The sequence below is a fragment of the Aquarana catesbeiana genome, linkage group LG01 (genome assembly GCF_042186555.1).
Source record: "Aquarana catesbeiana isolate 2022-GZ linkage group LG01, ASM4218655v1, whole genome shotgun sequence".
NCBI lineage: Eukaryota > Metazoa > Chordata > Amphibia > Anura > Ranidae > Aquarana > Aquarana catesbeiana.
This window is the reverse complement of record NC_133324.1, coordinates 372845709-372870112: the sequence shown is the minus strand read 5'-3', so window position 1 is coordinate 372870112 and position 24404 is coordinate 372845709. Positions and strand designations below refer to the sequence as shown.

Below are 24404 nucleotides of genomic sequence, written 5' to 3'. Positions count from 1 at the left end.
CCATTAGGTCTGCATCAAAATCTATGCTGGCCTCGGTAACGGCCAGAAGAGCATTATGGCTGAAACCCTGGACAGCGGACCCAGCCTCTAAGTCGAATTGGTGTCGTATCCCATTTGACGGAGAGAATCTCTTCAGGACAAAATTGGACTCAGCCAAGTGCCTGGTGGCAAGTCTGGGCTCATCCCCTCGGATAGAAGGCCCAAACAACAGAGACCTCCTCCCTTTAAGCGAAACCTTCCGGAGAGGTATAGGGACGCGAAAGCATACAGACCGGGGAAAGAGTACCGAAGGAGCTGGAAGAACCCTCAGTCTTCCTTTATGAAGTTCCAGAAGCCCAACACTCACGCTTCCAGCGACCAGAAGCCTTTTTGAAGGTGCGCCCGTCCGGCCAGCAGTAGTGGGAGCAAGACTCTCCAGATTCAAGCTGGTCGGGGCGGAGACCATAAGAGATACCTGGACTCTGGCCACCATCAGTTTCGGCCACAGGTGGTCCTTCAAAAGTCGACCCCCAAAGGATCAATTTTGTCCAACCCGTATCCCTCCATCTCGGGAAAGAAGGTTGTCACTACTAAACTATATTCAGGATCTTCTCCAAAAGCGGGCAATAGTAAAGGTCCCGCCAGCACAAAGAGGCAGGGGATTCTATTCTCCTCTAGTCCTCGTCAGGAAAAAGTCAGGGGACCTTCGACCAGTTCTAGATCTAAAGAACCTCAACAAATCCATCCGGGTGGAGTCATTCAGGATGGAAAGCTTGCAGTCTATCCTCCAGGCCATAAATCTGGGAGACTGGATGCTATCCATAGATCTCCAGGATGCCTACCTGCACATTCCAATCCACGTGGCATTCCAGAGATTCCTGCGATTCTCGGTGGGTCCGGGGCACTTTCAATTTCAAAGTCTTCCTTTCGGGATCTCAACAGCCCCCAGAACATTCACAAAGGTCTTACTACCAGCAATAGCTTACTTGAGAGAGAAAGGTCTAAGGGTCCACCACTACCTGGACGACATCCTCCTCCTCTCAAGCAGCCGGGAGTCACTCGTACAACATCGCGAGATCCTAGTCTCCACTCTAATAAACCTGGGATGGATAATAAACTGGCAAAAAAGCAACATCCAACCTACCCAAAGGATGGTCTTCCTGGGGGCCGAACTAGACACCCGAGCAAATACAGTGGAGCTGCCACGGGAAAAAATGTCTCTACTAATCCAAAAAGTAAAGAACTCTATCCCGGCTCCGTTCTTACCAGCTAGAGCATGCCTCAGCCTTCTGGGTTCCCTATCAGCAACCATTCCGATGGTCCAGTGGGCGCAATGGAACACCAGACTCCTGCAAGCCTCCTTCTTGCACCAGTGGGATGGCTGGTCCATGTCCCAACCGATTCGCATCTCAGAAGAAGCCAGTCTATCTCTGCAGTGGTGGACACACCCCTACAATCTCAGGAGATGCAAACAGATAGTCACTCCCCATCAGGAAGTAGTGACTTTGGATGCCAGTCTGAAGGGATGGGGGGCACACTACCTACATTACTCGGCTCAGGGCCGCTGGCACTTCAAAACCAAGGACTTGGTCTCGAATGTCCTAGAGATGAAGGCAGCCTTCCAAGCCCTCTTGGCATTCAGCACCCTTCTGAGAGGGAAGCAAGTTCTCATAAAGATGGACAACCGAATGGCTGTAGCCTACATCAACAGGCAGGGGGGAACCAGAAGCATCTCCATGATGCAGGAGGTTGGCCCAGCGATGCGGTGGGCTCAACTGAACCGTCGGGATCTGAGGGCGGCCTATATTCCGGGTGTCCAGAACCTTCTGGCAGATTCACTCAGCAGAACATTTGTTTCCAACAACGAGTGGTGTCTGAGCCCCCAAGCATTTGCCCTCATATGCCAGGCATGGGGTCATCCGGACATAGACCTCGCAGCAACGCCAGTGAACAAGAAATGTCAGAGGTTCCTGTCAAGGACCCCCTTCCCCTCAGCGGAGGGAACAGATTATCTCCAGCACCGCTGGAACTTCCGTCTAGGCTACATTTTTCCACCAACTCCTCTTATAGCCAAGTTTCTTCTGAGGCTCAAGCATTCAGCGGCCCTAGTTCTGGCTGTGATTCCCTTCTGGCCTTGGTTCACCACCCTCCTACAGCTGAACACAGCGGATCCACTTCCGCTCCCAGTGACAGCGGATTTACTAACCCAGGGCCAGCTACTCCATCCGAGTCCGGAGAGGTTACACCTAACGGCCTGGAGGTTGAAAGGTCTAGATTTCTAGACCAGGGCTGCTCTCAGAAGGTAGTCGATACCCTGCTCCAGGCTAGAAAGTCTGCCACAAATAATACCTACGGAAGAATCTGGGAAAAGTTCACATCCTTTGCCCAGGAACAAGGTTGGGACACTTCTTCCCCATCAGTAGTGCAAGTGCTCGAGTTCCTCCAGTCAGGTCTGGACAAAGGCCTTAGGTCCAGCACCTTAAAAGTACAAGTTTCTGCCATCTCCGCGTTGACAGGAGTTAAGTGGTTGCTTAATCCTCTGGTGGTTCAATTCCAAAGAGCCTGTCTAAAACTAAGGCCCCCCAGAAAGCCTTCGTTCCCGACATGGGATCTCTCAACCGTCCTAGAGGTCTTATCCAGAGAACCATTCTTTCCACTTGAAGACATCTCCCTTTGGGACCTGACACTAAAGGTATTGTTTCTAATCGCCATCACACCAGCGAAGAGGGTCTCAGAAATGCAAGCCTTGCTAATCAAAGAACCGTATCTGATGGTCTACCCAGACAGACTAACCCTGAAGCCTTCAGATAGATTTATTCCAAAGGTCTCCTCTTCATTTCATTTTAATCAGGAAATTGACCTCCCGGCTCTAGTCACGGATCAGGGGTAACGTTTTGCACTACCTCTCAATAACCAAGCCATTCAGGAAATCCGAGAACCTTCTAATCATCCCACACGGATTCAGGAAGGGCCAAGCGGCTTCCGCCTGTACCATCGCCGCATGGCTTGTGAAAACTATCAAGAAGGCCTACTCCTTGGGCACCTTACAGATCCCAGAAGGCTTAAGAGCACATTCCACCAGGCCAATGGCTACATCATGGGCAGCTTACTGTAGAGTCTCAGCGGAAACCATTTGTAGAGCGGCCACCTGGTCTTCTAGAAACACCTTCATATCCCATTATAAAGTAGACGCTGCACGCTTATCAGCAGGAGAATTCGGAAGGGCCATTATACAGGCCAACTCTTCTCTTTCTTGTCAATAAAATTTCTTTGCATTCCCACCCAGTTTGGCAAGTTACTCCCCAACGTGTATGCTGCCATGATGCGACAGGAAAACGGAAAATTGTATACTCACCTTTCCGTAATTTTCCTTTCCTGTCGCATCTTCATGGCAGCATACAATCGCCCACCTTCTGAGGTGACATATGTATATATACAGAGAATACTGGGGCGGGCCTATTCATTAATTTATAGCTATGTGGTCCTATCAGGTTGTGGAGGCGGAGTCACAACCCAACGTGTATGCTGCCATGAAGATGCGACAGGAAAGGAAAATTACGGAAAGGTGAGTATACAAGTTTTCGTTTTTTTTACAGTAAACAACTGCCTTTTTTCAAGTGAACAGCCTGTTCTCCTTTAGGAAATTAACCTCATTCATTGAGTAAGGGCAACGCACCTCAAAAATCACCATTTATGACTAAACTTGGCCATACATTGTTAGTTCAGCCAAAAAAAGAACAGATTCCCCATCCACAAAAATGAGGCAGATGAAGGGTAACTTAATGTCTTCCCCACCAGGAAACTGTATTCTGCCAGCTGCATCCACCATTGTCCGAATACACTGATCAGGGGCTGTAGCCACCAATCAAGAAAAATTTACCAACAATGAAATGACCAACTTCTGTCGAGTGGGGACTGCCACACACAATTTTGGTAAACCTAGCTTAAAGCAGAACTTTACTCATAACAACCTGATAAAAAAAAAAAAAACGTTTTTTTTTTTAGCAAGGAACATACATTCCACATTAATAATTTTGCTACCAATTAGTGTGTGTAAATTGCTTCTATCATCGTTCCCGTTTTTTTCTTTTTGGAGGCTCCCATTTTGCTGAAGCCCAGAGCCCCTGAACAGTAGTAAGTCATAAAGGGGAACTAAACCTATCGATTTAACAGTTTCAAAAAACAGTTTGTTATCAATGCTGGGATTGCTGACACACTTGCTTGTGTCCTCAACCAAACTGTCAAACCATCAAATGGCTGGTGTCATAACTGATTACATGTGCAGCACCATAGCAGTTGCAGTTCAAACAGAAGCCGCTTCCTTGGCTGTTAAGGATAGGAGGGCTTAACTCTGCTTTAAGGCCGGCAACAGATTGGCCTCTACAAACTGTGCCTAAAAATGGAGAGCTAAGCGTGTGCAGACGAGGGTGAGACAGTGTATTATTGGATTGTATAACCATTATACTTATTTTGAGTATTTTACATAGCCAGAGCCAATTCACCCTATACACTCACTACGCAAGCTGCGTAGGGCCCCACTGCTCCCGGTGCTCCAATCTGCCCGGGCGTCTCCAGGGGCCCGGCCAACCCCCCCCCCCACCCGGCAATCAGAGTGTTGCCGGTGAAAGGAGGAGATTCGCCAGCACCAGATTCGCCAGCACCCCCCCGGCTTCTCAGCTGGCAGCTGACGAGAGGATAAGAGAACATGAGATCGCACATTTTCGCTAGCACCCCCACCCACGGTTATCGGCTGGCTGCTGGAGAGAGGAGGAGGAAAGAAAGCATGAAGGAGATTTTTCACCACGGTCAATGCTCTCTGCTTATCCATCCCTGGATAAGCAGCCCAATGTCAGCTGCAGGATTAGCTGGGACTGTGATTGGGCAGGACAGGGCCAGGGGGAGTGGCCAGCTCGTCGACAGTACACATGGACACAGACACCAACAACAGATTGGAGAGTGCAGCATGGAGGGTATGTGCTGCCTGTACATTTTAGTGGGACTTTATCTCCTTCTTGGATGGGACATCCCAAGACCCCTTTCACACTGTACCGTCAACGGCATCAGTGGTAAAGCAGCGCTATTTTTAGCGCCACTTTGCTGTTGTTTTAGTGGAGCTATTCGGCCGTTAGCGGGGGCTAGCAGCCAAAAGGGGGGTAAAACTGCCCACAAAATGCCGCCGGAGCGGCACCAAGATGCAGCCAGTTGAAAAGGACCAAGATGGTGGCACGGACCCACTGTGCAGCACCCAAATAGTGAATCGTAGCAGGCCAAGCTTAATTCATTGTGTGGGTATGTGTTTTGAAGAGCACTACAGCTAAGTGTGGTGGTGGTGGGGGGGGGGGGGGGTGGAATGGGATAAGCATCACTAAAGTTATACAATAATAATTACAGATTAGAAATGCTGATGAGGGAGAACCTACAACTACTTTAGTCATTACTGTAAAGTTCACCTCTTGTTATTGATTCAGAATATTACAACTATCCGCTGGTGACTTATTCTTTCCAATGTTGGGGAGTATGTGCATTGACATAATGACAGTTTGTCAGAAAATTACAAAATGAGTGAGCAAAGTAGGGCACTTATTTAGCCACATAAATGCTGACTTGTATGTGCATCCCAATCCAACACAATTACACGGCCAAAACAATGGGTGGCTTTTTAAATACATAAAAACATGATCATATTTTAGCATCAAATGTCATTATACTTTAGAATGTAAGCTCTACGAGCAAGGCCCTCCTGTACCTTTTGTATTGAACTGTACTGTAATTGTGTTGTCTCCCCTATACATTGTAAAGCGCTGCGCAAACTGTTGGCGCTATATAAATCGCGTATAATAATCCTTTCTATAGGATTATGGTTTTAGGCACCAATAGATGTTCAAAACACAACCCTAAGGCTCCGTTCAAATCTAGGCATTTTTCTGCTCTAAGCCTCAGCTCTAAAAACGCCCCAACAGAACAAAACCTATTCATTTCAATTGCCCAGTTCACATCTGAGTGTTCTGTCGCTTAAAAAAAAACACCCATCGCCCAAAATAGTACACAAACTTTTTTTGGCAGATTACAGGCATTTTACTGCTTTTATATTGGTGACCTTTTAGGCTACATTTACACCTGAACTTATCGTTTTCAGGCAGAAGGTCAATCGATTTTTGCCGCAATTTTGTACCGGTCAAAAGGCCAATGTAAAAAGCAGAAAACGCCTGTAATCTGCAAAAAAGGAAGATCCTGTACTTTGAGTGATGGGCGTTTTGCTTCAGGCGACAGAACGCTCAGATGTGAACAGGGGCCATCGAAATGAATGGGATTTGTCTTGTTGGGCGTTTTTAGAAAGGCTGAGGCTTACAGCAGAAAAACAGGCAAAAACGCCTAGACGTGAACAGAGCCTTAACCTTGAAAATGCCTGTACAAAAATGCTGCAAAACGCCCGAAAGAAACACCTGTAAAATAGCAACACCTAGATGTGAACAGAGCCTAATGCCGCGTACACACGAGCGGGCTTTACGGCAGACTTTGCCGGACTTTACGACGGACTTTCTGAATGAACGGACTTGCCTACACACAATCAACCAAAGTCCGACGAATTTGTACGTGATGACGTACGACCGGACTTAAATAAGGAAGTTCATAGCCAGTAGCCAATAGCTGCCCTAGCGTGGCTTTTTGTCCATCGAACTAGCATACAGACAAGCGCACTTTGCGACCAGACTCGAGTCCGTCGAATAGATTTGAAACATGTTTCAAATCTAAGTCCGTCCAACTTTTGAGAAAACAAAGTCCTCTGGAGCCCACACACGATCGAATTGTCAGACGAAATCCTGTACGCCGGACCAAGTCTGCCGTAAAGTCCGCTCGTGTGTACGCGGCATAACTCCTGAACTAGGGAGGAATAGAGTGTAGTATAATATCAAGTAATCTCTGCTATTTTCAATATAAAAAAAAAAAATGAATGAGGTTTTTCTGTTGTAACCCCTCGCAGTTTGTGTTACTGATACTTTGATGGAATGTGTTAAATTTAGCTGCAATAAAAAACTGAAAATACCTTTTAAGTCCAGTTTGTTGTCATTCAGCTGAGCCTGTTTTTCTGCCTCAGATTCAGCTACATTTGCTTCATCTCCATTGTATTCATTGGGGTTTTCTGCATCTTCTTCCTGTTCATTCGGTTTTAGGTCTTAAAAGAGAAGAAAATATCTTCAATCAAGCACCAGACTAATTAAAAAGCAGAATCTTGAAGAAGTTTTCCCCACATGTAATGCATGCGTCAGATTTGGAGCTTTTCTTAAAATAAATGCATGTTTTGTATCTATTAAATTTGTGTTATATATATATATATATATATATAAATAAATACGGTTATGATGGAATGTTCAGTGGTAAAGCAGTTTGCACAGTGTCAATCCATTTATCACTTTTCTTGGGTGACTCCTACGGGTTGATTTACTAAAGGCAAATAGACTGTGCACTTTGCAAGTGCAGTTGCTCCAGAGCTTAATAAAATGAGCAGACTTGCAACATCCAATCCATCCAATTTTTGTTTGTTTTTTGTTTCCCCTTGCACATGATTGGGCATTCTTTACAAAGAAAACTTTACCTCATTTACTAAGTTTTGGAGCAACTGCACTTTCAAAGTGCACAGTCAATTTGCCTTTAGTAAATCAACCCCCTAGTCTTATGTCAATTTGTAGATAGTACACTAACCAAGCATCCTCTAAACAAGATATTGAACTGTTTTGAGGGTCTCCTGTGGCCTCTGCTCCATTCTCTGAACTACTACTATCATGCATACCATGCAGAAGCAGAAAGGATGCCATGTAGGTAGATAAAATTTGATGGGGGACACACAGATTTCAATGAAGAGATATGCCCGAGTATCGAGGCTTGGGGGTATGAGAAGTAGCTGCAATTAGGAAAGTTGTGGCTTGGGGGTTTGTGGGAAGTTTCACTATGGAATAGGGTAGCTGTAAATTCGGGGGGGGGGGGGGGGGGGGGGGGTAGATGAAGTAGTTTGGGAATGAAGAATTTGGCTGCTGTTGGGTAGAAACTATTTATATATTTTGCTGATACATGTACAGTAGATGTATGCATGTGGCTGGTGCTGATGTGGTGGTGCTACATGCACTTTGCAATTTGGAGAATACTGTTGGCACCATGTTTACTTGCTTTGGTCCTGCAGTGGCTCCAGCTCCCAAATTCCTCCAACGCCTAAATAAACCCTTAGCTCCACCTCCATAAACTGAGCAGGGCTGATAATAAGACTAGGGCAAGCACTTTGGAGGGAACCCTGGGGGCCATGGATAAGCCAAAGGGAAGGGTGACAAATTGGTAATGCTGATTGACCACTGCAAAGAAATGCAGATAGCGCTGATGGGGAGGAAAGATGGGAATGTTTGTAGACACGGAATGTCTACTGATGCCAGTCTCAAAGAAAGACGGAGGAAATAACCAATTTGGCAGTTTCCATACAAAAGTTCTAAACCTGTAGGAACAAGTTGAGAAGCCTTGAAAACGGTTTCTCTTTTGGTATCAAGGCAATAATCACCTGAGACAGAATTGTGAATGGCAGTAAGAACAGCTTCCTGTTTTAGTAGAGAGGCACGTTTGAATGCAGGAAGTAAGCAGAATTCAAAACTCCAGTTTGTTGTCCCTGAAAATGACATTCTGGGCACACGTCAGATTTTCTGGAACCAAGAAGCCAACAGATGCCGCACCGTCCCCCTCCCTCCTCTCTGGCAAGTGGGTTTGAGAAAGAGGGCTTGGAACCAGTCTTAACTGGTTTGGAGTCGCATTTGGAAGTAGAGGTCTGAAAGGGACGAAAGGGACCTTTCATAAACCCAAGAGTAGAAGGCCTACATGTAGAAGGGTGAGACTTCTTGCCCGGGGGAGAAAAGTACTCTTTAAAAACACAGGATTATCCTCTACAGGGGCTGAGTATAGTGTTAAGACAATGGTCTACGCCTGCAGGAAACTTATTAGGATAATGCTATGCAAAGTGTTTGGAGTAAAAATCTTCTTCGGGTGAGGCTAGTCCCTCTATAGGACAGGTTCTGCAAGTAGACTGGGATAGAAGGGTTTTGGCAATTTCAGGAACCCCAGACCTTAGGGTGAGCAGAATCGGGCTGCTGTAATGCTAAGCAGGAGCATACAGCATCAATAAAGGGTAAATTATGGTATCCTTAACCACTTCAGCTCCAGAAGATTTGGCTGCTCAATGACCAGGCCATTTTTTGTGATATGGCACTGGGTCGCTTTAACTGACAATTGCGTGGCCGTGCGACGTTGTACCCAAACAAAATTGACATCCTTTTTTTCCCCACAAATAGAGCTTTCTTTTGGTGGTATTTGATCATCTCTGCGGTTTTTATTTTTTGCACCAACACAAAAAAAAAAAAAAAAAAAAACACAACACAGACCACACACACACACACACACACAATATTTTGTAATTTTTGCTATAATAAATATCCCCAATTTATTTATTTTTAAAAAATATAATTTTTCCCTCAGTTTAGGCATATATGTATTCTTCTACATATTTTTGGTAAATATAAAAAAATAAAAAAAAAAAAAAAATAAATAAAATCGCAAAAAGCGTATATTAGTTTGATTGGTTTGCGCAAAAGTTATAGCATCTACAAAATAGGGGAGAGATTTATGGCATTTTTATTTTTTTACTAGTAATGGCGGTGATCAGCGTTTTTTTTTTTTAATCGGGACTGCAACATTATGGCGGACAGATCGGACACTTGACACATTTTTGGGACCATTGGTATTTATGCAGCGATCAGTGCTATAAAAATGCACTGATTACTGTGTAAATGTCACTGGCAGGGAAGGGGTTAACACTAGGGGGCGGTCAAGGGGTTAACTGTGTTCCCTAGGCAGTGATTCTAACCGTGGGGGGAGGGGACTGACTGGGTGAGGAGACTGATCGTTGTTCATACTAAGTATGAACAACGATGGCGACAGATCTCCGTTCTGTCTTTGTGGAGCGATCATGGGTGCCCAGCGGTCACTGTGACCGCCGGGCACGCGCTCTGACAGCGCACGCGCCCTCTAGTTGTCAAAAGGCGAATCAACATACAGCTATGTTGGTTCGCCCAGAGGAGCCAACCTGCCATACAACTGCGGCGGTTGGTCGGGAAGGGGTTAAGTTTGGATGAAATTTTAGCTTAAGGCATCTCATCCTGACCAGTTTCCTCAAAAAAGGATGGGGGGGGGGGGGGGTTTAATCTTCCTCATATACTGCCTTTTCCGTTAGCGTGCCAGCCTCAGGCAATGACTCAGTAACTAAATGGGGCAAGCTTGTGACCCCTGGTATCAATAGCCTCTATAAGGCCTTAAGTGGTTGTAAAGTCAGGATGATAAAGCACTGCCATCCCCTCTGTTTTATCAAGAGCTATAGCACCACGTGTCCTTTTTTATTTTAAATTCTAATTGTAAATACCATCTCACAGCAATAACTTGTTGTTAGTGACATTCCTGTGATCGATCTTCCCATGTAAAGAATGCAGAGGGAGGGGCTGAGCTAACCCTCGGACATCAGCCGGCCAGCAGAGGAATGTCATGTGACTGCTGTGAAGTAAGGAATTTAGGATTAGAGTTTTAAAAGAACGGACACCTAGTAGTTAAGATCTTGATAGGGGGCGTGGCCTGGACATGGCTGAATAGAGACGTGTTTTAGCTGAGCTCCCGTCCGTCTCTCCCCTATCCCAGCTATTTCAGTCCATTATTCAGAATATGTACTCCTCCAGAAAGAAGGGGGCAAAGAAAGCCAACAAACCACCTAAATCTACTCCTCAACCTCCGACATCGGGCGAAATTGAAAGACTTTTTTGGCTCTCCTTGCTCGGTTCCCCGGAACTTAAAATGGCGTCAGTGCATGGTGAGCATACTGAGAGACAGACTCCACAAAACTCCCCATCGACTGACATGGAGGCGCTGTTGACCGACACCTACACGGGCTTCCCTGCGGCTCTCCGCTCCGATTATGGTGAGCCATCACAACCCCCCTCACGATCTCTCGGAATGGCGGCGGAGTTGCGCTCGCTCCTGCAGGCACTCCCCACTAAGGCAGACATAGCAGCCCTCATAGAGACAGTGGAAACCGCTCACCATAAAGAAATGAGCTTGATGAAGGCGGAGGTCCAGGCACTCACCACCAGGGTTGAGACGGGGGAGTCCTCCCTAGCAGCCCTAGAGCGGAGAGTGGCAACTGTAGAAGGGATCCAAGACACTCAGGCGGAAACCCTGCAAGACCAACAGCTCCACATGGAAGAGATGGAGGACCGAAGCCGCAGGAATAACCTACGGCTTCGGGGACTGCCGGAGGTTACTGGTCCCGAGGACCTGGCGGATACAGCGGTCGCCATTTTCCGCAACATACCCGGTGTAGATCTTCCAGATAGAGTGGAAATCGATAGGATTCACCGAACATTGGGCCCTAAACCGACTGATCCTTTGAGACCGCGCGATGTAATCTGCAGATTGCACCACTATACACACAAGGAACAAATTTTACGCAAAGCCTGGGAAGCAGAAGACCCAGAGCTAGATGGTGTGGCTGTTAAAATATTTCCTGACCTCTCCCGCGCTACCCTGCAGAGACGAGCGATCATGAAACCTTTACTGGATCTAGCCCGGCACAGAGGAGCCACATATCACTGGGGATATCCCCTTTCGGTCACATTCAGGAAGGAACAGAGATTCTTCACTTTACGCAAACCAGATGCTTTGCCAGCCCTGTTTTCCTTCCTTGACACGGATCCTATTGATGTGCCCAACTGGCTCGCTCCCCTACAGCGACCACCAGGACACATGAATATACCGAGACTGGGGGGGAACCTGCCGCCCAGACAACAGAGGAATCGTCGTCGACCCAGAGCGCCATCACAAGAAGATGCACGTAAGTCTTGAAGTATGCATCCCTTAAGACGAATTTGATTCAGGCTGAATAATGCCCAAAGTGGTGATATTTGCCTCGGTTTTGCTTAGATTACTAATGCCGTTCACCCGACATCACTTGCCCCTCTGTATTGCCAGAGGGAATAGGGATTTTTTGAACTCTACTGCATAGAGAAAGAGGTCACCCTTTACACCAATTAGCAAGACTTCCGTCCTTATCAGTGCAGTGACCACTCATGATTAACCCGCATGATACACTTAAAGCGGTCAATATAATTTGAGATGTAAGCTGGAGAAAGAGACGGTATATACCCAGGAGGTCTCTCAACCACAGGTACTCTCTGGAATGGAAACCTCAGGGGTTTATATTCATCCATTTTAACAGATATCTCACGGCTACTCCAGATACTACCCTGGAAACATTTATCAGAGGACATACTACAGAAACAGGAGATGGGGTAGTGGAGCCGCCAAGTGTAGAGTTTTCTGTACCTCCTCCTTTCGTGGAGATCAGTTGAAGCCGCATACCATAGAGCCTTGCTCAGATACATTGCCTGACGGATCTGTCAATTCCTGTTTGGTGGAGACCCGACGAGACCAATCTGAAGACATACTAACTAGGCTTGAAGGACATGCCATCATTTTTGAAGTGGGGTGCACAGTATTGTTATGTTTGGTTTAAATATATCTGTTAAGCTGTTGGGTTTTTAGTTTTATCATACCACATTTGCTGAGATACCGAGTTTTGGGGTTGGGTTACTTCGTTAAACATGACTTGACACCACAGTAAAGGGTCCACTTCTCAGAATGCTCTTGAGAATAGCAGAATGTACACTCAGAGTCAGAGAAGTAGGGGGTGGTGATCAAGAAACTGGCATATGAGGTTCGCAAATACATACCCATTCAAGTTATGTTATTGTTGGTTTATTATTTTACTTATAAAGATATACGAGATATTCTTTCTACGCATTCCAGATGTGCTGGGACGGGAGGGACGACGGGGGACTCACCTTTTGAGCCATGTCCTATCCCTCTCCCAATTAGGTCAGCAAATCCTCTTGGAGGGTGCTACTCTGCCTCCTGGGAGTCTTATGCAAAGGACAATACCAGAAACATAAAAGGGAGTCGAGTTGGGCGAGACATTAGGCCTTGTCTCTACCTCGTATCCCTCTACTAAATATCTTCTTCCTTTACTTCTTTCTCTACTTCTCCCCCCCCAGCCCTTTTTTTTTCCTTCTTCCCTCATACTCAAACCTACCCTTCCCTCCCTTCCTGTCCCGTAACAACATGGCGTTTAATAATATCAAAGTGATGTCTCTCAATGCAAAGGTGCTTAATACGCCTGAGAAGAGACGCATACTGATGGATGACCTGAAGCGGACTCGCACAGACATAGCCTTTATTCAAGAGACGCACTTTAAAACTAACAAATTACCGTATTTACAATGTAAACTATTCCCGATGACTTATCACTCTACAAACCCGACTGCCAAATCCAAAGGAGTTTCCATATTAATATCCAGTAAAACTCCATGGCACCTTCTGAGCTCTATGATAGACCCATCAGGAAGATAGGTTTTCCTTAAAGGCCTCATAGGTACTGTAAAAGTAACGCTAGCAGCACTATATGCCCCTAATGAGCAGCAGGCCAAATTTATCCGAGACACTTTGGAGAAACTAGACGACTTTAAGGAAGGACAGCTAATTATTTGAGGAGACTTTAACACCCCATTGATCCCATCTGTAGACACCTCGACTGGTAAATCTTAGATCCAACCAAATCAACTCAAACGATTAGCAAAAACGTTACACAAATCAGAATTAATCAATATCTGGCGCTTACAGCACTCGGGAGAACGTGACTACACATTTTATTCACACTTGCACCAGGTATATAAAAGAATAGAATATTTCCTGATCCCACACAGTCAGCTACATGCAGTGGAACAGACCTCCATAGGCAATAGAACGTGGCCAGACCATGCGCCTATCTTCCTGACCTACACTTTGTCGGACATTTCTTCTCCCAGACACCATTTCTGGCGTCTTAATGAAAGTCTCTTGCAAGACCCAGAAGTGTTGACAGATGTGACCAGAGCGCTAAATTTATACTTTCAGGAAAACGACCAACCAGACTGACCCTGGGATTCTGTGGGAAGCCCACAAAGTAGTTATCAGAGGAATCCTCATCACACATGGTGCAAGAATTAAGCGAGAAAGAAATAAACAACTCTCCCAACTTCTAAAAGGATCTCGCTATTTCTGAAGCCAGACACAAACATGCCCCCACGCAGTCCTCGGAGACTGCACTGACAGTTCTTAGACAACAAATCACTGATCTCTTACTCTATAGAGCTAAGGAGGCCTTACAGTTCTGTCGCAAACAGACATATGAGTCAGGGGATAAATGTGGGAAACTTTTAGCAAAGATGGTTAGAGACCACAAATCATCTACATACATCCCACATATCGTCACGACGGGAGGGAAAAAAAGTCCTGCCTGCACTAATCACAAAAGAGTTTAACCATTTTTACTCCAATCTATACAACTTGCCATAAGTAGTTTCCCCCACGCCTGAGATAGAGAACTACATCACATCTTCTCAAATGCCATCCCTTACCTAGGAAATTAAGGAAGATTTAGACTCCCCTATAACTTTGATAGAAATTCAAAAAGCTATAGGGACAATGAAGCCAGGTAAAGCCTCAGGCCCTGACGGTTATACACTACAATATTATAAAACTCTTATCCCTATATTAGGACCTCGTTTAGTCACACTATTCAACAGGGTCGTTGTTGACGGAGCATTTGCTAGAGAAACACTATGTGCTCATATTTCAGTGATTCATAAGGAAGGAAAAGACCCGGCAGCATGTAGCAGTTACAGACCCATATCATTATTAAATCTTGATTTAAAGATATTCACTAAAATCCTGGCTGTTCGGCTGGTGCAGCACCTCCAGCAAATCATACACCTAGCCCAGGTAGGCTTCATCCCGTCTTGGGAGGCCAGAGATAGTACTACAAAGGTGCTAAATCTACTTTATGTCGCTAAGTATCAGAAAATCCCATGTATTTTTCTCAATACAGACGCTGAAAAAGTGTTTGACCGGGTAAGCTGGCCATTTAGGTTTGCGGTGCTCAGACTCATCGGCCTGGGGGAGGTGATGCTTAGCCGAATAGCCAGAATATATTCAAACCCAACAGCCCGAGTAAAGGCCAATGGAGTCCTATCGGACACCTTCCCAATAAAAAAATGGGACGAGACAGGGATGCCCACTTTCCCCGCTCCTATTTGCTCTCTCCCTGGAACCCTTTCTATCCAAAATTAGATTGAACCCCGACATTCAGGGGATATCAATTGGTCCTTTGCAACACAAGATCTCGGCCTATGCAGACGACCTGTTCTTTTCGCTAACCAACCCAGGAGCGTCCCTACCGAATCTACTCGCAGAATTCGAGATATACGGGAAAATATCAAACTTTAAAATAAATTTTTCCCTCAAAGTTACACCAGGCCTTTGACCACATTTGAAGAATTTTGTAAAGACAGAGCCATTGCCGCAGACCCTATCCAAGATGTACAGCCTATTGAACACCCCACCCCAGCCACCCAGATGTCCATGCATTATGAAGTGGGAAACAGACCTCCAACGCACTTTTACAACAGTCCAGAAACAAAACATGATTAGTCTCTCCCTTAAGTCCTCAATATGCACTAAAGTCCAAGAGATGAATTATAAGACCCTGACAAGGTGGTACCTAACACCAAGTAGATTACATATCATTTTTCCCGACACTTCAAAGTATTGCTGGCGTTGTCACCAGGAAGAGGGAACGCTTCTACACATGTTTTGGTCATGTCCTATGTTGACAACTTTCTGGACTGCAGTTCGTACCATTTCCCAAAAATTCACTGACTTTCAAATCCCGAATGACTTTGCATTTTTTCTACTCCACATTTCTTCCATACCAATCAAAACCTATAAGAAATCTCTACTGAGACACTTAACAAATGCAGCCAAATCCTGTATTCCCATGTTGTGGAAACAGCAATCCCCACCAACCACAGCAATGTGGTTGAGAAAAGTAGAAGACATAAATAAAATGGAAGACTTGATAATGACAGCTCAAGATAGACAGGAAACCTATCGGAAAACATGGACTCATTGGAATATATTCAAGTATTCAGAAGAGGGTAAATCCCTCCTTAGGAACTAAAACCCTACCATTTCATACTGATCAACAACCTACAGTAATCATCGTACACAGGGATTCACGTATCCGAACGCCTAATAACTCCCCCCCCCCCCCCTTGTTTCTTCTTCTTACTTCTTTTCCCCCCCTATTACTTTCTCTCCTATCTTTTTTCTCTTCTCTGGTGGCTGCCTCCTGACTAGGGTATTTATACTCTCATATCATACTAGGACTCTAACTCAGAGAAACAAAGATACCTATATATATATATATATATATATTTATTTAAAGATATGATAATGCTACATGCCTTGATGTATTACATGTACTACTATAATGCAATGTCGGGAGGCTGCGACCCCCTTTTGTTATATACCACTGTGGTATGTTGTGGGCTCTATTGAAAACTAATAAAATATATATTTAAAAAAAAAAAAAAAAAAAAAAAAAAAGATCTTGATGCAACAGGGGGTGCAAGTTATTTTTCAAAGGTATTTCAAGTGACAGGGAAGAGCAGTAGGGGGGAGGGGCTGGAGGAGGAGATTGCGCTCTCACACACAGGCATCAGAACTGACAGGCAGGGAGGGAGGGGGAGAGAGAGCAGAGAGCAGACAACCTGATGATGGAGGCACGTAATCTGACCACGGTATCCTGGATCAGGAGCCCCGATTATTGTGGTCAGCAGAGATGGGGGGGGACGTGGAGGGAACAGGCAGGATCAGCTAGGTATTTCACATCATACAAAAGGGACAAACAACATGGCACAAACACTGCTTTTTAACACGCTTTTAAAAGGAGCAGGATATAATATATATATACATACACATACATACATACACACACACACACACACACACACATATATATATATATATACACACATATACACATATATACACACACACACACACACACACACACACACTTTTTTTTTAAATTTTATTTAATTTTTGGGGTTTTACAAACGCTTTAAAAATTCTACCCATGAAATCAGAAATTGTGGCAGAACACCCCCTTGATTAAAAGTAGGAAGGGCGTGCGGTCAAATGGTCACTGGAGTGCCCAGAGGAATGCGGGGAAATGATCTAAACAGAGGCTACCAGGACCCTGTGGAGATAAACTACTATCCCCCTTGGAGTCTGAGCTAATGAGGCCATCTGAACATCTTTTTCTTCCCCTTTGGATGTGCCATGTACAGGTGATACTCGAAAAATTAGAATATCGAGGAAAAGTTCATTTATTTCACTAATGCAACTTAAAAGGTGAAACTAATATATGAGAGAGACTCAATACATGCAAAGTAAGTAAGATAGTTCAATCCGTGATGTGTCATAATTGTGATGATTATGGCTTACAGCTCATGAAAACCCCAAATCCACAATCTCTGAGAATTAGAATATTGTGAAATTGTCCCACTCTAATCAGCTAATTAAGCCATAACACCTGCAAAGGGTTCCTGAGCCTTTAAATGGTCTCTCAGTCTGGTTCAGTAGGAATCACAATCATGGGAAAGACTGCTGACCTGGCAGTTGTGCAGAAAACCATAATTGAAACTCTCCATAAGGAAGGAAAGCCTCAAAAGGTAATTGCAAAAGAAGTTGGATGTTCCCAAAGTGCTGTATCAAAGCACATTAATAGAAAGTCTTGTGGAAGGGAAAAGTATGGAAGAAAAAGGTGCACAAGCAGCAAGGATGACCACAGCCTGGAGAGGATTGTCAGGAAAAGCCATTCAAAAGTGTTGGGGACTTTCACAAGGAGTGGACTGAGGCTGGAGTCAGTGCATCAAGAGCCACCACACAGACGCATCCTGGACATGGGATTCAAATGTCGCATTGTCAAGCCACTCCTGAACAACAAACGTCAGAAGCGTCTTACCTGGGCTAAAGAAAAACAGACCTGGTCTGTTGCTCAGTGATCAAAAGTCCTCTTTTCTGATGAGAGCAAATTTTGAATCTCATTTGGAAACCAAGTACCCAGAGTATGGAGGAAGAATGGAGAGGCACACACTGCAAGATGCTTGAAGTCCAGTGTGAAGTTTCCACAGTCTGTGTTGATTTGGGGAGCCATGTCATCTGCTGGTGTTGGTTCACTGTGCTTCATTAAGTCCAGGGTCAACGCAGCCGTCTACCAGGAGATTTTGGAGCCCTTCATGCTTCCTTCCGCAGACAAGCTCTTTGGGGATGCTGACTTCATTTTCCAGCAGGATTTGACACCTTCCCACACTGCCTAAAACACCAAAACCTGGTTCAATAACCCTGGGATTACTGTGCTTGATTGGCCAGCAAACTTGCCTGACCTAAACTCCATAGAGAATCTATGGAGAATTGCCAAGAGAAAGATGAGAGACATGAGACCAAACAATGCAGAAGAGCTGAAGGCCCCTATTGAAGCATCCTGGTCTTCCATAACACCTCAGCAGTGCCACAGGCTGATAGCTTCCATGCCACGCCGCACTGAGGCAGTAATTGCCACAAAAGGGGCCCAAACCAAGTACTGAGTACATATGCATGCTTATACTTTTTCAGAGGTCAGATATTGTTCTATGTACAATCCTTGTTTTATTGATTGCATGTAATATTCAAATTTTCTGAGATTGTGGATTTGGGGTTTTCATGAGCTGTAAGCCATAATCATCACAACTATGACAAATCACAGCTTAGACTCATTACATGCAAAGCAAGATAGTTCATCTCATATATTAGTTTCACCTTTTTGAGTTGCTTTAGTGAAATAAATGAACTTTTGCACGATATTCTAATTTTTCAAGTATCACCTGTATGTTGCAAAATATTTCCAGAGGGGTACTTATGAATTCCACTGCTATGGAGAGGAGGGGGAAGGTTTCTAATGCCTAGCAATGTAGGCTTCAGAACACCAAGGTAGTATAGCTGATTGCTGTGCTATTCCAAGTATAGTGGGACAGGAGATGTTGCCACATTTAAGACACACCCAAAGCAGGAAAAAGGCAGTAAGCCGAGACTCCCTAAATATTCCAAGAGCAAGGCCATGCGGGCTCAGAAGCATCTGCCCTTACAGCCATGCTTGAAGGGAAAAAAATGGCACCAAATGTAAAAATTTCACCAGCTCTTAGTCCAACTACCAGTCTGTAGTCACAGCAAGTGCTCCTTTTCTGGCAAGGAGATAGAGCTTGGTTCTTGGGCAGAGAATGTCTAAAAGGCTTCTGCCCTTAACGCTGGCAGATGTCTTGAATGTAGGTGGGAATGCAGAAGGGGGTCAGACCTCATCACCTTCCAAGATGGGCATACCACTAGAGGGGGCTGATGGTAGGCCATGGCCCTGTATAGCACTCAAAGTGATGGACTTTGTGCAAGGTGAGCGCCCAAACAGGATTCAGTGCCTTCAGCTAAGGATTCAGAAGCTGCAGTAGGAGCCACAGTGGCTATGGTGTAGCAAGTTGAATAATCTCGATGATCAAGGAATTATTAAAAGGGGAGCGAAAACCTCCATAGGAAAAAAGGTATTGCTTCTCTCAGACAGAAGAGGTCCATGACCTAAGGACACTAACAAAAAAAAAAAACAAAAACACAACTAGCTGGGGGTGGGAGGGTTTATATATGGGATGCCCCAGCTGCTTTGTTGTATCAGTGTCCAATCACCTGATGTTAGCTGCATATAACCTATGGCAGGACTTTTTGGAGTCCATTGAGGGACACACAAAGTCTTATATTGTCAGGTTACACTGCCAACTACCGATGGTCTGCTTGAACCACCTAGAGATGGTGGAACTGAAGGTGCAAAGAAAGGCAGAAAAACAATGCCCTGGTTTGGGCAAAAGGCAGAAACTACCTTTTTTTTAACAAAGGTGGCAGAAACTACCTTAGGCAAGAAGCCTAGACCTCAACATCAGAACAGGTTCTTTGCAAGATAAGGCTACTAGTTCAGATGCTCACCTCGCAGAGGGGATGGCAACAAGGAATACCACCTTATGAGTTAGAGACAAGACTAGGTTCAAATTAGAGTTTCTGAAGTTCAGAGGGAACCAGATTTAAAAATTTAAATCCGAATTCATTCACAAGGGAATGAATTGGGGGAGCTACATGGAAGACTCCCTGTACAAAAGCCTTAATCAAGGAATTAGATGTCAAGGGTTTCTGAAACAAGATAGGCAAGAAAGAAGCCTGACGTTTGATGGTGCTAAGAGCCAACTGCTGCCTTCCATGTCCAATAAAAGATCTTGCAGGAAGCAGACCTCCTAACTTTAAATGTCCCAGGAATCAGACTCAGATGGCCTTATCTCAGAACCCAGGCTTTACATCAATGCAGTTAAAGCATGAGTGCTCAACCTGTGGTCCTCCAACTGTTGCAAAACTACAAGTCCCATGATGCATTGCAGTTACAAGCATGACTCTCAAAGGCTGAGGCATGGTACCACAGGTTGAGCACCCATGAGTTAAAGCCTGTGACCATTAAGCAGGATGGTAATGGTCTCAGTCTTTGAGACACTAGATCAGAATGATTCCATAGATCCCACAGAACATCTACCGGTGATCTTACTAGGTAAAAGGTACCAAATCTCAACAGTACAAAGTGCCCGTGGGATTTTTTATGAGGTACATCACAAAAACAGGGTAAATGATTAAAAAGATTATTGTTGATCTTTATCAATCACAAAAATAATCTTTATATAGAGCACACGTTTGTAAAAACAAGCAGATTTACTGTAATTGTAGCTACAAATTTCATATCTTATTCCCAAATACTCGTATTCCACAGAATAACAGCTGAATGCTAAAATAAATCACATCACATATCTTAACGCATTTGTAGAATATTGATTTACTTTATCAAGAGTAGTTGAGTAGATGCTCCTGACAGAACCACGTTTATGCAATTGAGATAGGGGACAAGTATTCCCAGACATGAGGCCAATGAGCAATAATCGCCCTCTTTAATCATTTTTACATTAAATAAAGCATTATTTGAATTATCAATTTGTATACTAAAGGTTATCTATATGCTATCATAGGTTGATTCAAAATGACGATGTAATGGATGAAATTTACATGGTTCTTTATTGTTCTGTATTCTGGTTATTTTAAAAGGACTTTTGATGGGACTGCCATTTTAAGGTCTGGCGTTTCCTTCCAGGAGAGCTTGAACCTGAGATTGGAGACTCTGAAGTTTCTCCTGTGGAACAAAGACTCTAGCAGGACTAGCCACCCATACTAATACAAATGATAAGTGGATTCCAGCGACAATCTCTGAAGGACCCATCTGAACTGATGTGACATCTAAACTATCATGACTGTGTTGCTCAAAATTCTCACAGACTGTTCCCTCAACAAAAGGTCATCTAAGTATTCCACAATGGTTATGCCACGGGGGGGGCAGCAAGACTAGTACTGGCACCATCACTTTGAAGAACACCTGAGGTGCAGAATGGCAGGGCCAGAGTTTTTTTTTTTTTTAACTGCCAAAGAGGGATGGATTTTTCCCAAACTGAGGCTTAGGAGTTTTCCACTGAAAAGAATAGGTACTCTTGTTAAAAGGCAGCATTCTTGATAATGGTGTCAAGGGTAGAATCTAAGGGACACTGTCCTTTGAAGGCTGTTAAGATCAGGTGCTTTTCAGATGCAGGTCCTGTAGTCCAGCACTTTAGCCAGTGTCCTCCACATGTGTATACTCCAAAAGCCAGGCTGAGGACAAACACGTTGGATAGCCACAATCAAATACAACAGCTCTATTAGCATACAGAGCAGAGTCTTGCTTGAAAAAATGTTTTTGAATAATAATTAAAAAAAAAAAAAAAAATAGAAGTAGTTAAAAAAAAAAATAAACAAAAATTAGTTTAGTCTTTTACACAAAGGAGCTAAAGAAAAGATGTTCATCCTCCTATGACACTAGCAAAAAACTGGAACACATTGATAGGAGGAATAATCCTGACTTGTCTACCACAGTGGTTCTCAACCTCAGTCCTCAAGTACCCCCAACGAGCCATGTTTTGGGAACTTCCCTTGGATAAAATAGCTAAGTAAAGATAAACCTGAAAACATGTCCCATTGGGGTTACTTGAGGACTGAGGTTGAGAACCACTGGTCTACAGTATTTTTGCTTGCCAATTTTCAATCCTCCTACTTTAAAGGTGTTACAATGTAACATGAAGAGGCTGCAGCAAAAGACACACACGCACAGATTTATGAAGCCATCCAAAAGGAAATCTACCTGAAGTGTCCAGGATCTTCCCAAAATGAATTAAATAGGGCTTGTGTACCTACCCTTTTCATCTTCCTGTTGACCATCTATGTTTATTAGCTGGTCTCTCTCCACCTCTTCATTCTCTTTATTGGCCTCTTGGTCCTCGGCATCTTCTACTTTAGGCTCATCTTCCTCTTCTGCTGCATTAACATTGTCAGGGTTGATTTGATTTCCTGGCACCTGTACAGGGTCAATTTGATTTCCTGGCTCCTGTACAACATCTTTGTGGTCATCTGGCTTAGGCTTCTGAGGAGCTGCACTGGGCTTCTTTTCATCTACATTCAGTTCCAAATCATTAGTTTCCTCTGAAAGAAAACAAAGACATCATCACAGATACAAGAACTGTTAGGAATTCTGTAAATATAGTGGTGTGGGGACTTTGGTTAGAGCGTTGCTGGTATCTGCTCCCAAATTAAAATTGAGCTTGTTGTCTGACAATTGTTTGACTGGTTGCACTTGGATTACGATTTTATTGACGTTGTAATACTGTGATCGCTTAAGAGATCAAAGTGGCCGTTTCAATGAGATAGAAGTACAGTTGTGCTCATAAGTTTATATACCCTGGCAGAATTTATTATTTCTTGGCCATTTTTCAGAGAATATGAATGATAACACAAAAACTTTTCTTTCACTCATGGTTAGTGTTTGGCTGAAGCCATTTATTATCAATCAACTGTGTTTACTCTTTTTAAAATCATAATGGCAACAGAAACTACCCAAATTCCCCTGATCAAATATATAATATGATTTACATACTGCAGTTCATAATACCGTATATTGCCCCCTTTAACATCAATGACAGCTTTAAGTCTTTTGTGATATTTGTGGATGAGGCTCTTTAGCTTCTCAGATGGTAAAGCTGCCTATTCCTCTTGGCAAAAAGCCTCCTGTTCCTGTAAATTCTTGGGCTGTCTTGCATGAACTGCACGTTTGAGATCTCCCCAGAATGGCTCAACAATATTGGAGCTCAGGAGACTGAGATGGCCACTCCAGAACCTTCACTTTGTTCTGCGGTAGCCAATGACAGGTCGACTTGGCCTTGTGTTTTGGATCATTTGTCATGTTGGAATGTCCAAGTAAGTCCCATGCGCAGCTTCTTGGCTGATGAATGTTCCTCCAGTATTTTTTGATAAAATACTGCATTCATCTTGCCAACAATTTTGACCAAATTTCCTGTGCCTTTGTAACTTACACATCACCAAAACATCAGTGATCCGCCTCCGTACCTTTCATCATAGGCCTTGACTCCTCTCCAAATGTAGGGTTTATGGTTATGGCCAAAAAGCTCAATTTTGGTCTCATCGCTCCAAATGACTTTGTGCCAGAAGGTTTAAGGCTCGTCTCTGTGCTGTTTGGCGTATTGTAAGCAGGATACTTTGTGGCATTTGCATAGTAATGGCTTTCTTCTGGCGACTCGACCATGCAGCCCATCTTTCTTCAAGTGCCTACTTATTGTGCATTTTTGAAACAGCCACACCACATGTTTTCAGGGAGTCCTGTATTTCACCTGAAGTTATTTGTGGTTTTTTTCTTTGCATCCCAACCAATTTTCCTGGCAGTTGTGGCTGAAATTTTAGTTGGTCTACCTGACCGTCATTTTCCACTTCTTGATTAGAGTTTGAACACTGCTGATTGGCAGTCTCAATTCCTTGGATATCTTTTTATATCTCTTTCCTGTTTTATACAGTTACTGTAACTAAATTTTCCCGCAGATCATTTGACAATTATTTTGCTTTCCCCGTGACTCCGAATCCAGAAACTTCAGTGCAGCACTGGATGAAAGATGCAAGGGTCTGTCAGGAGTCCAGAAACTCATGGACCTTTTATACACACAGACACACACACTAATTACAAGCAAACAGATCACAGGTGAGGATGGTTACCTTTAATAGCCATTCAAACCCCTTTGTGTAAACTTGTGTGCATGTTATCAGGCCAAAATCACCAGGGTATGTACACTTTTGATCAGGGTCATTTGGGTAGTTTCTGTTGCCATTATGATTTAAAAAAAAAGAGTTAACACAGTTGAATGATAATACACTAACCATGTGTGAAAGAATGTTTGCATTATTCATATCCTCTGAAAAACGGCCAAGAAATCATAAAT

The 24404-nt window shown here is 44.1% G+C and overlaps 1 protein-coding gene across 3 annotated transcripts in view; it reads right to left on the bottom strand.

The window, feature by feature from the left end:
- The window catches only part of GOLM1 (golgi membrane protein 1), a 160344-nt gene that overhangs the window by 6409 nt on the left and 129531 nt on the right, over window positions 1–24404 (bottom strand). For all 3 annotated transcript variants that reach the window (XM_073633447.1, XM_073633431.1, XM_073633437.1), the window contains 2 exons: window positions 22318–22602; window positions 7025–7153 (listed from right to left, as the gene is read on the bottom strand). In XM_073633447.1, the coding sequence (XP_073489548.1) occupies window positions 7025–7153; window positions 22318–22602 (414 nt within the window). The remainder of the gene's footprint in view (window positions 1–7024; window positions 7154–22317; window positions 22603–24404) is intronic.